The sequence below is a fragment of the Cricetulus griseus genome, chromosome 7, assembly GCF_003668045.3.
Source record: "Cricetulus griseus strain 17A/GY chromosome 7, alternate assembly CriGri-PICRH-1.0, whole genome shotgun sequence".
NCBI classification, from domain to species: domain Eukaryota; kingdom Metazoa; phylum Chordata; class Mammalia; order Rodentia; family Cricetidae; genus Cricetulus; species Cricetulus griseus.
Window position 1 is genome coordinate 130,550,819 of NC_048600.1, and position 13,572 is coordinate 130,564,390.

The following is a 13,572-nucleotide window of genomic DNA, read 5'->3' on the forward strand; positions in this document are numbered from 1 at the left end:
GTTATTTTAAATGTTAGTACAAACATTATTACTATTATTTATTATGTGCATATGCATTATCTGGGAGAGCACAAGCGGGGTGCCATGGCTCAGTGTGGGGGTCAGAGCCAAGTTCACCGGCAAGCACCTTCATCCGTGAGCCATTTTGTTACTCTCTTCATTTTTATTTTCTTTTTATTTAAATTTCTGCATGTTACTATTTGTTTTGTGGGAGCAACAGGCATACACATACTACGGAGTGTGTGTAAGGTCAGAGAACAAATTGTGAGTCAGGTCTCTCTCCTCCAACCATGTGCATTCTGAAGTTTAAACTCAGGTTGTCAGCCTTGGCCGCAAGCACCTTTCTCTACGAGCCCTCTTGCCAGCCCCTGGTAAGTTTTTAAGGAGTGTCACTTCTGCTGCTAGGATATCTTTTTTTTTTTAATAGAGGTGTGGTCAACCATGTACTGATACAGCACAGTGTATTTATCAGCTCCTTCTGAGATTGTTTACACACTCTCAATAATGTGAGAAATGCTGAGATAAATATTCTTGTGGGAATTTGTCATTAACTCCCCCAGAATAATTTGGTCGAAATGAAATTCAGAATGTCAGTTTCAGTTTCAGTGTCACAGTTTTAACTAAACAACATTTCTGGGGTAAATAGAATTATGGTTATGTTTTACAATGTTTCTAGTTTCTAAATCCCTGCCTGTGTGAGCCAAGGAAGGAATCCGTAGCATGTAACTCTGACAAGTGACAGAGCAGGGCCAAGCTTCAGGGTGCTGAGCTGACACCATCCTGGGGCCATGCAGGTGAATGTGGGTGCAAGGCAGTGGCTGGCAATCGGCCTGACTTGGGGTGCTGAGCCGTCAAGAAAGGTGAGTTCAGGGTGCAGGGTCAGGGCAGCAGCTGTCAATCTGTCAGGATTCAGGGCGCTGAGCTGTCACCGGCATCCCTCAATCCTTTTCCTGGAGCAGTGCAGGTGAGTGCAGGGTGCAGGACTCAGGGCAGCAGCAGTCAATCTGTCAGGATTCAGGGCGCTGAGCTGTCACCGGCATCCCGCATCCCTTTTCCTGGAGCAGTGCAGGTGAGTGCAGGGTGCAGGGCAGCAGCTGTCAATCTGTCAGGATTCAGGGCGCTGAGCTGTCACCGGCATCCCTCAATCCTTTTCCTGGAGCAGTGCAGGTGAGTGCAGGGTGCAGGACTCAGGACAGCAGCAGTCAATCTGTCAGGATTCAGGGCGCTGAGCTGTCACCGGCATCCCTCAATCCTTTTCCTGGAGCAGTGCAGGTGAGTGCAGGGTGCAGGACTCAGGGCAGCAGCTGTCAATCTGTCAGGATTCAGGGCGCTGAGCTGTCACCGGCATCCCGCATCCCTTTTCCTGGAGCAGTGCAGGTGAGTGCAGGGTGCAGGGCAGCAGCTGTCAATCTGTCAGGATTCAGGGCGCTGAGCTGTCACCGGCATCCCGCATCCCGCATCCTTCTTCCTGGAGCAGCGCAGATGAGCTCCAGGAGGAAGCGTAGTCCACGCTGCCTGCCCTCGATCCTGCACCACGCTGTGTGTAACCCTGACAACCTCCGCCGCCGCTTCCGCGCCTGCGTGCTGGCTCCGTGTCCGCGCTCGCGCTGTCAATAAAGTTCGCGCGCGCCGGAAGCGGAAGCGGCGGGTCTCCATGGCGGCGCCGGCAGCGGGCCCGGTGTTCTGGAGGCGGCTGCTGGGCCTGCTGCCTGGCCGGCCCGGGCTGGCCGCGCTCCTGGGCCGGCTGTCCGACCGCCTGGGCAGGAGCCGGGAGCGCCGGCGCCGGAGGTGAGAGCGCCCGGGCCGGGGCGAGCTGGGCGAGCCGGGGCTGGGCGGGGCGGGCCGGGCGGGAGGGCGGGGGCCTCGCCGTGTCCCCGCGTGCTGGCGGCCCGGCCGCGGCCCCCGTGAGCGTGCACCGTGCAGGAGCCACCCGGGCGAGCGCGGGGCTGCGGCGGGGCCCGGGGCGAAGGCCGGGGAGCGTGTGCGAGCGCGGTGACTGGGCGGCCGTGAGTCAGCCCTGCGCGGCCCGGGGCGGGCTTGGCTCCCCACACACATCCTGCTCGGGACCTCTCTCAGCCCTGAGCCAGTCAGCACTCAGGCCTGTGGAGGGGAAACTCTCGGAACCCCTTGGAGGCGTTTTCAAAGGGCCCGTTTCTGGAAAAGTCCTGAAGTGGGTTGTGTAAACGGGGAAGTAGTCTTTGAAGCAGTTTGTTCGGGCAGTGAGTGGGTCCTCCAAAGTAAACACTTGCCAGGAGCAGGCTCACCCGAGGAGCCCAGTGCTGTTGCTAATATGTAGAAGGGGGGAGGGGGCTGTGTGTGTGTGTGTGTGTGTGTGTGATATTCTCTTGTATGCAAATGTTGAGAGGCATTGGCCCGCCAGGAGCAGGCTCACCGTGTGTGTGTGTGTGAGTGTGTGTGTGTGTGTGTGTGTGTGTGTGGAGAGAGAGAGAGAGAGAGAGAGAGAGAGAGAGAGAGAGAGAGAGAGAGATTCTCTTGTATGCAAATGTTGAGAGGCATTGGCCCGCCAGGAGCAGGCACACCGTGTGGTGTGTGTGTGTGTGTGTGTGTGTGTTGTGTGTGTGTGTGTGTGTGTGTGTGTGATTCTCTTGTATGCAAATGTTGAGAGGCATTGGCCCGCCAGGAGCAGGCACACCGTGTGTGTGTGTGTGTGTGTGTGTGTGTGTGTGTGTGTGTGTGTGATTCTCTTGTATGCAAATGTTGAGAGACATTGGCCCTAACGAAAGCTTTGAACCTGCTTTATTAGTTGAAGTATTGTGCAGCGGTTTGATTTCCTAAGTGTTTTCTTTTTCTTGTGGTGCTGGGGCTCAAACCCTGAACCTCATACACCTCGAGGCAACTGATCTGATAACGAGCCCCACCCCCACCCCCAATAATTAGTTTTGTGTGTGTGAATGTTCACACACCATGCTGCTCAGCTGGTGGAAGGGGGGCGATCTGTGGAAGTTGATTCTTTTACCAGGTGATTGAACTCAGGCCATCAGGCTTGGCTCCAAGTACCCCCACCCCGCCCCACCCCTCCAATTAGAGACATGGTCTCAGGTTGACCTTAAACTGTCTAAGTAACTGGGGCTTAGCCTAGCAGTCGTGGTTCTCCTGCCTCTTACTCTCTAACGCTGGAATCCCAGGTGTGAGCAATAATGGCCCACTGTCTTAACTTTGATATCTGAGTTCTGTGGGTAAGATCCTGTGGTCTTGATAGACAGCTAGGGGTGCAGTGTCCTGTGTCTCTTGGTTCTAGATGTGGAACTAACAGAAGGAGCTTGCCAGCCAAAGCCCAAGTAAGGAGCTTTCACCTGATAGACTGGAGGCAGAAAGAAAGTCTTGGATGCCTGCTGATGAGATTGTGTCCGGTTGAGTAGATGTGACAGAGGCGGCTCCACTCCATAGTCCATAACTGAAGTGCAGTGAAAGGCCTGGAGCTTCCATTGGGTGGTAGTCAGGTGATGCCTACCTCATGCTATCAGACCACAGCAAAATTTATTTAGTTTAAGGTTTCAAAACTTCAGCCTGGAAGATGAGGGGTTTAGGAAGCTTTGTTAATTTCCTGTTTGTTTTGAAACTTTGTTCAGCTTTTTGTGTTGATCAGGAAGGGTGCCAAGGTATTCTACACATGTACCCCGCTACTGCTAGGCATCAAATCCAGTAGAGGCAAGCACCCTACCACTGAGCTGTACCCCAAAGCCACTTTTTCCCTCCAAAGGACATAGCCCAGGTTAGCTTCAAATATGCTTTGTAGCTGAAGATGATTTTGAACTTCTGATCCTTTGGTCTACAACCTGAGTGCTGGGATTACAGGCGTGTGTCTCTGTGCCCAGTTTCATGTGGTGCTATGGATAATTTGCGGGGCTCTGTGTGTGCTAGGCAGATTTACTTTACCATCTGAGCCACACCCCCAGCCCCCACATTATGTAACCCAGGTTAGCCTTGAACTCTGGGTCCTCCTTCCTTAGTCTCCTGAGCACTGGAACACATTTTTTTCTCTTCCTCCTGTTTTCTTTTTATTATTTTTTTAATGAAAAAACTTTATTGTGTATGCATGTGTTTGTCCCAGGAATTGAACACAGGTTGTCAGGTTTGGTGGCAGACACCTTTACCTGCTGGGGTATCTCATTGGTCTCTTTAAAAAATTAAAAGGGATTTTGTTTGAGACAGGTTCTTACTATATAGTTGGCTAACTCGGAACTCTCTGTGTAGACCAGGCTAGCCTCACACTCAGAGAAATCCACCTATCTCTGCCTCCAGAGTGCTGGGATTGAAGGTGTGTGTTATCACACTTAGCCCAAGGTTTTATTCTTTTTTGTTTGTTTGTTTTTGTTTTTCGAGACAGGGTTTCTCTGTGGCTTTGGAAGCTGGCCTGGAACTAGCTCTTGTAGACCAGGCTGGTCTCGAACTCACAGAGATCTGCCTGCCTCTGCCTCCCAAGTGCTGGGATTAAAGGCGTGCGCCACCAATGCCTGGCTGGTTTTATTCTTATTTTTACTTATGTGTGTCTCTGTGTTTAAGTGCATGTGAGTGCAGGTGCCCTTGGAGGCCAGAAAAGGAAATTAGATCCCCTGGATCTAAAGTTATAGGCAGTTCTAGGAATCAGACCTAAGTCCTCTGCAAGAGCATTGAACACTCTTAACTGATAAGCCAGCTATCCAGCCCATTAATATATTTTTGAGACAGGATCTCACTGTGAGGTCCTGGCTGTCCTAAACTTCCTATGCAGACCTGGCTGTCCCAGGGTTTCTCTGTGTAGCTTTGGAGCCTATCTTGGCACTCGCTCTGGAGACCAGGCTGGCCTCGAACTCACAGAGATCCATCTGCCTCTGCCTCCCGAGTGATGGGATTAAAGGCATGCGCCACCAACGCCCCGTTCTGGCTGTCCTTTTAAATGGATGTCTTTCTTTCTTCGTTCATTTATTGAGTCAGGGTTGAATGTTGCCCAACCTGACTCCAGCTTGCTATGTAGTTGAGGGCAGCCTTAAACTTATGGACGGAGAATTGCAGGTGCAGTGTGGCAGTGAGGAAGTCTAAACTGATTTCACAAGACTTAGTTTGTTTGAGACAGGGTCTCATTTTCCTAGGCTGGCCTTGAACTCCCGATCCTCCTAGCATCACCTGAGTTCTGGGATTACAGGCATCTGCCACCACTTGAGATCATCTTCCTAACACTTCTGCAGCACTTGGGGCTTCGTATCTCTGAGCCAAAGGCTTAAGTCTGCAGTTAAGCCAGGGGGTGTGGGGGATTGATTGGTGGATTTCTCGGAGTCAGAGCCAGAAATTGAATTTCTTTGCCCTGCATTCAGAAGCTCTTTTACTGTGACATTTAGGATGGGACAAAGATCAGTGCTCCCACCAATGAGTGACCCTGCTGGGTTTTGTCCCCGCCTCTGCCTAGTTTGGCTTGTAGCTTTTTTTCCGGGCTCTCTGGGGCCTTAGTGTTTGGCATTATTCATGTCAGTGTGACCACTCTCGGCTGCTGGCTTTCAAGTCTTCTCTGTTCCTCTGCACCTCCCAATTCCTCATTCCCCGAATGGTGTGGTTTCTTGTAATTCTCTGATCACTGATTCATTGATAATAGCCCTGTGTAGTCATGAGCTTGAGTTATTTTAGATTCTGGCTTGCCAGTCTGACTCAGCCATTGGGGGCTTGGTGAATCCTTGCGGCCAGCAGGAGGAACGGTTCTTCACTGCGTGGTTTCCTCTCAGGCTTAGGGTGCCCATAGAGACTAAAGAACACGACAAAATCATTTCTTATTAGTGATCTTGAAATACTGTTGCTTTCTCTGAAGCAAGTATCTGACTCATCGTCATTGGGAGAATTACACAGTTCATTTATTCCTCGTGTGATGGGTCATCGCTCTGCTAGGTACTAAGTGAGATAAAGACAGCTCTGCCTTTACAGTGCCTGTGAGCAGACAGTTCCAGGAAAGTAAGGTCATGGCAGCACCCTGGAAGGCCTCCTGGTGAAGTGAAGAAGAGCAGTAGGCATTTGAGGGCAAAGGTTGTGAGGAGTACTTGAACCATTTCCTTAGTTTTTCCCTCCTTTCCTTTTTTCCTTTTTTTTGAGACAGGGGTTCTCTGTGTAGCCCTAGTGGTCCTGGAACTTGCTCTGTAGATCAGGCTGGCCTTGAACTCTCAGAGATCTGTCTGTCTCCTCAGCGCTGTGATTAAAGGTTCGAGCTCCCACCACCTGGCCCTTGAACCACTGAAAACAGCTGATGGGGAGGACTCCTAAGTAGGAGAGGAGCTAGAAGCAAGTCAGTCTCCTAGGCCAGAGAACTAGGAAGGCAAATTTTAGGTCCTTGTGGGATTTCTTTTGTGAATGGTACAGCCCTGAGTTTTGGGGTGCTCCTATGAAGTCAGGGGCAGTGAGAGTATAAAATTAGAGGGCCAGATTAGAGTCAGGTCTGCTTTGGATACAGGGAGGAGTGACTCTGAGGTAGGTCACGTGACCAAGTGCTTGGGTTGTAGTGCTTGACTGAACCGGCTTTTGGGAGTAAAAGTTGCAGGTTAAGATCACTTGTGGCTCCCGAACTACATTCAGGTGCATCCAGGTAGAGGTGCCCGGTGCTTAGGAGAGGACCACACCTTGGATGGAGGGTTTTGGAGCCGGTGATACACAAAATGGGCTCCTTAATTGGAGTAGATGAGACATACTGGGAAATGTATCAACAGGGTATTCTTTTCTAACCCTGAATTTATTTGCCATATAAGGAAATATTCTCTTGTGGCCTGTAGTTTTTCCTCTAAAACTACGATTAGTTTAGCTATGTGTATAACTAAGTCTTTCTTTTTTGAACTTAAGCCCATTTCCTTTATGGGGGGCAGGCAGAGAGGCATGGACACTGTTTCTACTTTTCCTGGCTTGGTAGAAGGAAACAGGTAGCCACAGGAGGTTCTTTGAGTTGGAATTTCGATGGAAGGTTAGTGGTACATTCTGAGAAATTTCTACTCTGAGGAGCATCACACCAGCAGTTACTTTTCTTTGGACGTTTCTTTCCAACCTGCTAGAGCTCTGTCTCGGTTTATTTTAGTTTTTAATATAGCGCCTGGCGCATGCCTTTAGTCCCAGCACTTGGGAGGCAGAGGCAGGTGGATCTCTGTGAGTTCAAGACCAGCCTGGTCTACAAGAGCTAGTTCCAGGACAGCCTCCAAAGCCACAGAGAAACCCTGTCTCGAGGGAAAAAAAAAAAAAAAAAAGTGCTTCATGTAGCCCAGGCTAGCCTGACACTTAGTATGTAGTTGAGGATGACCTTGAACAAGTGAACCACTTGCCTCTGAGTGCTTCATATGCTACTGTACTTGGCTTTAATGAGATTGTCAAGAGTTTTGGTTGTACTGGCATTTGAATACCGGGCTCTTGCACATGCTAAGCAAGCATTTTGTGACTGATCTGTGCCTTCAGTTCCTCCTGGGTTATTATACAGTTAGAATGGGTGGAGGGAGATAATCTGGAATCAAAGAGTAATTTTCTCAGAGTGCAAATGTGACCTTGTGTGAGTTAGGGTTTGCTTCTCTGCTGAGTCACTTGCAGCTGTAGCTTGGTAAGCTGCTATCGACAGTGTGCTGGAGTGTGTCTTAGCTGGGGTGGGTGGACTTGTGCTGCACATAGATGGGAACAGCCTGGATTAAAATGCTCTGATAGCTAATCCCCTTGTAAATACTGATAAATGGCGAAGGAGGCAGCCTGGCGGGAGCCGAGTGAGGGTAGACACGCTGGTTCATGTCATGCCTCACTAGCCATGCGCTTTAAAGACTTTTTAGCTCTTCAGTCCCCCAGTGTCATCCACTTCCTTTTGGCTTGTGGTCAGCATGTAGCTGGATGCCGGCAGCTGCGCCTCTGGAGCGGTACTTACTGGGGGAGTCCAGTGGCCACGGTCTTGAGTAACCTAGAGCATCACTTCCCTTGCTGGGGCTCAGACTGCAGAAGTCAGGAAGGGCCGCTGCTACCAGGGCTGCACAGGAAGTACAGACTTGTCAGGAAGTTATGACTGTTTGTTTTCTCATCAGTTCTCTTTTCTCATTTAGATGTGTATGACTGGTGAGTGGGGCAGGCGGAGGGCGGACTTTTCTTAAAAAGTAGTTTCTGAAAATGTGATGACCAAATACCACATTTTCTTGGACAGATTTGACTGGGATCCCATCGTCTGTGCCAGGAACTTTCTTTCCCAGAGGGAACAAACTCTGAGGCCTGTACAAGACAGAGCATTCCTGGCCATTGTGGGCTCTCTGGTAAATCAGGAGGCGTCTTCCAGCTTCACGCCACTGTCCAAAGCCCTGTACAGTGACCTACAGCTTGTGTCTGTGGGACAGGTCTATCTCAGCCAAACAACCTCCATCTCAGCTGGCTTGTCTGCTCACACCCCTCAGAGGGCCTGGGAGGGCCAAGAGGCGCCTCACCTTAGTAAATAGTCACTAGAAGGATGAGAAAGGACTCGGGACTAGCTTGGGCCTCTCTGCTCACAGCTCTGCCATTGCCTAAGTCAAACAGCTGCCATCTTGGGGATTTTCATCTGTGCCTGCTTGAAAAGATCATCCCAGCTGGGCTTGCTGACTGTCACGCCCCCCACAGAGAGTCAGGGAGGGCCGGGAGACTTAAGCTGAGTATAGTCTCTCAACACCTGTTGCATGAGATGCTGGCTAAGGTATACAGGCTGGGGAGGACTGGAGAAGGGGGCTCTAACTGTTGACCTGTCAGTGGGAAAGCCATTGTCCCTGCTGGGGTAAAGAATTTGATGAGGTCTTTTTTTAGGGAGCACATATACTCCAGTAAGTAATCCCTCCCCTGTGCTCTGTCCTGAAGCCCACTAAATCCCTTTACTCATCTAGAGTGAACTCTGGTGCCTTCATGCCTTGGTTTGTTGGGACTTTGCCTCTCCCCTGGGAAGGAATTTTAGTCCCAGGCCTGCACTGGTGGAAAGAAGCATGGGGAAGATGGCTGCAGGGGTACTGGGGGGCTACAGAGGGTGGCTTCTCCCCCTACTGAGAATGGGGGAGCTAGGCTGGGTGAGGCCAGCCAGTGTCTTTCCATAGATGCAAAAGCCCCGTGTGATGAGCATCCCTGCTCCTCCACCCAAGGGTGGGCTTGGGGCAGTTTTGAGCTCAAGTTGACACTATTGTCCCGGGCACCTCATGAAGGAGTGTTGAGGGGGACATTGTCCTGCCTAGGACTCTCTGACATGTTTGCCGTCCATCCGACCATCCCGGAGCTCAGAGTGGACATGCTGTGCTCCGAGGTGGTTGGTGGGAAGACCCTCTCCTCTGCTTCCACACTCACCGTGCCCACTCCACAGGACCCTGCTGGTAGGGTTTCCAGTCATTCTGAGTTCAGGGAATTTATCTGCAGTGTCTACCGGAAGCCTTAAGTCTGGTTGAACTTTCACCCAGAGTCAGGTATGCTGTGGGTGTGGCCTGAACAGCTAATTTCGAGAGGATGCTGTCCTGGGTCCTCAGGACTGCAGGCTAAGGATGCCTTTGCACTGTTGGTCCCTCATGCTGAGAGTGACATGTGACCCTGGGCCTTGGGTGTCAGGTAGGGGGGACCACTGGCCTGCAGGCCTTGTTCTCTCTCCGTCTATGTCTTGTCTTCTCTGTGTTCTCCTAGACATTCCAGGAGAAAGGAGGGGCCTTCAGAGAGGCAAGGCCCACAGAACCTGGCTGTCTGTGTGTCATTACTTCCCTCTCTGTGCAATTAGAACTGGGTGCTAGATGATATCTAGAAAGAGATGACTTAAGGGAACCGGCTGCAGGTGTGGAAATTGTGCGTGTGCAGTGGCTTGCTCCCTTAAAAGTGAGCATGACGTCAGTTCTTTGTAACCACAGCCGCTGCCTGGGAGCTCTCAGACTTCTGTTTTCTTTAGAAGAAAGTGTGTGTGTGTGTGTGTGTGTGTGTGTGTGTGTGTGTGTGTATCTGTGTCAGTCTATGTGTGAGTGTCACTAACTTTCTGTACTCAGCGTGTTCCCCCCTCCCCTTTTCTTTCAGGGTATTGAACTCAGATTGTCACCTTGGCAGTAAGGGCCTGTACCACTGCCCCAGGGTGTGTGCTTTCTCAGTAAGCCCCCTGGCTTTGGGGAATCACTTGTTCAGGTGGGTGGCCCCTGGAGCCTGGATTACAGTGGTGCCAGTGCTGTTGAGGGACAAGCTTTTTTCTGGGACAGCCTCCACAGTTTTGCCTCTAGAGCAGCCCAGCCTGCTGCCCTTCCTTCCTTCACCAGGACTCAGGGCTCCTCCAGTCCAGATGGGTCTCCCATGTGTGGTGTGTGTCTTTTAGCTCCCTGCCTTTACTGGTGCACACCCCTTGAGTGTGTGAAAGCAGTGTGAAGTCTGGGCTGCCTCTACAGTGAATTTGCCAGATCCTAATTGGTTCACAGCTCCTTCGTGCTTGTAAAAATAAACCTGTCAGTACACAGATTAAACAGGAAGTTAATACAGAGAAGCCTGCAACAACTTTTGGACAAGGCCCTCGTGGAACATTCTCCAGGAGAGCTGCCTGGCAGGGAAGAGACCTGTTTAAGGTTGCCACCCCTGCAGCCACTGCCTGCCATGGTGGCTGTTTAGGCCTGCCCTGATACTCTGTAGGGTGTGAGTACGGGTGCACAGTCTCTGGGTTGGCTTCTGGAAGTTTCTGTTGCTCATCTTTTACCTTGCCCAGAGCCTCCCCCCACCCCCCTCCCCTGCATACAGTGTGAATTTTGCTGATTTTTAAGATCTTCAGGGTTCCCTGCTGAAAGCCTCCCAGCAGCTTCAGGCATCACCTGCCCCTCCCCTTTGAGCGAACTTGTCTAATCCCCTTTAGCATTTCCTCTTTGATCTTTGGGATCCCAGGTATGAGGTGGGAGGCCTTCACAAGTGTGGGAGACAGAGGCCATCGGCTGGTGCAGACTTCCATAGTGTGTTGTGTTAGGTATTCGCATGAAGGCGGGAGATTCCTCATCTTCCCTCTGTCCACGCGGTGGCTGAGTGGGATTGAGGATGTGGCATGGAGTGAAGCAGGCAGACCCCGGTCCTTTCCCAGATGCTCTACCAGCGGGGGACATGCTGTGACAATGGAGACTTAGAGCTGCATATAGACCATGTTCCACTCGGGAATATCGGACTGCATCTCCCGGGGCCTCGCAGGTTAGCTGTGAGGTTTTCCTGGGTTTTTTTTTTTTTTTTTCCTGGTTTTTCCTCTTCCCTCTAAGCCTGGTCAGTGTGTGGGACCTAGAGGCAGCAACCCCTGTCCACACTCAGCACTTTTATTTGCAAGCCAGCAAGCACTGAGGAGTGTTCTCACCTTCCATAGTGAGAGCAGGGAGGCTGCTGCGGTGTTCTCACCTTCCATAGTGAGAGCAGGGAGGCTGCAGCATAGCCTCTGCATAACCCTGTTGCAGTCTTCCCAGGACCCAGTGAGCCAGTACCTTCCACCGTTGACTAAAGTTTTCTTGGCAGTAAGTTGGCCATGACAGACCGGTGGGCTTTCTGGGAAGTGCAGCTGGGGGCCATCTGGCATCCCTGTGCTGCTGGAGCCCTGGGGAGATTCATTGCTGGAGCGTGGACCCAGCAGTGAAATCATCTTCCTGGAATCCTCATTGAGCCCCAGGGTGCAGAGGAAATGCTGCCCAGAACCCTCTCCAGTCACACACCAAACAGGGCTTCCTGCTGCTGTCTGCAGCCTGGGATTTAGTGGCTTGTGTGGGGTGTTGCACAGGGCAGACAGCAGGGGCATGGCTCAGCCTGGACACACCGAAGCTTCCTGGGATATAGCTGCATGCTTTGATCAGTCAGGCTGCTGTTGTGGGGCCCGGGAAGGGTATGTCTGACAGCTAAAGGCCCTTGCTTCTCGTCAAGGCCAGCACCTCAAAAGATAGGTCTCTTTCCCACTGTCTGCCACACGGCTTCCTCCTCAACTCTGAGTTGTAAAAGGAAATTTAATGTTTCTAGGTCCTCTAATAGAAGCCTATGGGTCCTGAGTCTCCTGGCCGAGTCTTTGTCATCCTTCTAGGCTAACCTTGTCTCCTGTGTCTGTAGGCAGGGTTTAAAAACATGTATCTTTTATTTTTTGGCAATTTCATACCTTTATACAATGTGTCTTGATCCTGTCTATTCCCCAGCAGGGTCTTCATAGCTTTTCCTTTTTTAAAAAAATTTTATTTCTGAGTCTGAGCTTGTGTGTGCAAACTAATATGTTCCAGTGCCGCAATGGACAGAAGAGGGTGCTGGATCCCCTGGAACTGGAGTTGCTGGTGTTAGCTGCCCAGTATGCTCTGCCAGAGCAGCAAAAGCCCCTAACCACTGAGCTGCTGCTCCAACCCTGATGCTTCTCCTTCTCCGTTTTTAATGTAAACCCAGTGATCCAGGTAGTGCTGTCTGCTTGCTCTTGTGCTGGTGACCATAGCTGCTGTGAGTTCATGGGTGCAATAGCCATGCCACATCCAGAAGACAGCATGTCTACTACAGGAAGGTTTCTCTGGGCAAGGTTGAGAGCATAATCATAGATATTTAGAAGGCAGTTTAACAACATGTCCATTTAACCAAAAACAACAGTAAAACCAAAAGATAGTGAAGGTTCCCCGTAGGGCCTATGGACTACACAAAGCCATGGACCCTGTACCATAAATGAATTCCTTCCTGTGGAACAGGCCTTACATCTGAACAGAAGGTAGTTGGTGGCCTCATACTCTTCATTCTGTGTGATGGGTCACTGCTGGGTTAGACCACTGATAAACCCCCACCCCCCACAGTATTCAGCACTGTTGATGCCACTCAGAAGGGAGGAAGTGCTGAGGTAGATCAGCTCCAGATGGGTCTCCCTATGCCCTATAGCCAGTGTGTGTGTGTGTGTGTGTGTGTGTGTGTGTGTGTGTGTGTGTGTGTGTGTGCGCGCGCGCGTGCGCGCGCGCAGCAGTAGGGTCTCGCTGTCTAGTTACGGGGGCAACAGAACAGCAACAGTAGCCTGTGTTGTTTGGGGGCCTCTGGGCCATCCCTGACAAGTAACCCATAGGCAGGATTTTTCTGAGGTGTATTTACATCAAAGGGGCAGATTGAGCCAGTCAGGAACTTTTGTGAGCTTTCTTGTGGCAGCTTCCACTTGGTCCCTGAGTTATTGGGAGTGATTTTGGTTGGGTTTGTATGTAGGTATTGTCATTTGGGTTGTGCAACACTGACTACCTCAAGGTGCTAAGAGGAAGGAGGATTTCAATTATATGGAAAAATCTGAACTGGCCAAAACTCTTTCCCAGAGTAAGGCAGTCACCAGAGGTTTTTGATTGACAGAAGTAGCTCATTTGCATGTTTCTTTAACCAGGTCACCATGGCTGTTACTGGCTCCCTTGCTGTCCCCAACTGTTCCTCAGGTCACCTCCCCACCTTGCTGCCTATGTCCCGAGGGAGTGCACAGGTTCCAGTGGATCAGAAACCTGGTCCCAGAATTTGGAGTCTCCAGCTCTCACGTCAGGGTGCTCTCCTCTCCTGCAGAGTTCTTCGAGCTCTTGAAGGTAAGTTGCTTTTGAGGGACCAAGAACAGGAATTGGATGAGGTGTGTGTGTCAGGGTTTGGTGGGTCCTGACACCCTCTGTTGCAGAC

General features: G+C 51.0%; 1 protein-coding gene across 1 annotated transcript in view; it reads left to right on the forward strand.

The window, feature by feature from the left end:
• The first annotated feature begins 1,645 nt into the window (after window positions 1-1,645).
• Pgs1 (phosphatidylglycerophosphate synthase 1) overlaps window positions 1,646-13,572 on the forward strand; it is a 34,807-nt gene continuing 22,880 nt past the window's right edge. Inside the window, exons 1-2 of the mRNA NM_001246708.1 lie at window positions 1,646-1,788; window positions 13,295-13,484. Of these exons, the coding sequence (NP_001233637.1) occupies window positions 1,655-1,788; window positions 13,295-13,484 (324 nt within the window). The 5' untranslated portion in view covers window positions 1,646-1,654. The remainder of the gene's footprint in view (window positions 1,789-13,294; window positions 13,485-13,572) is intronic.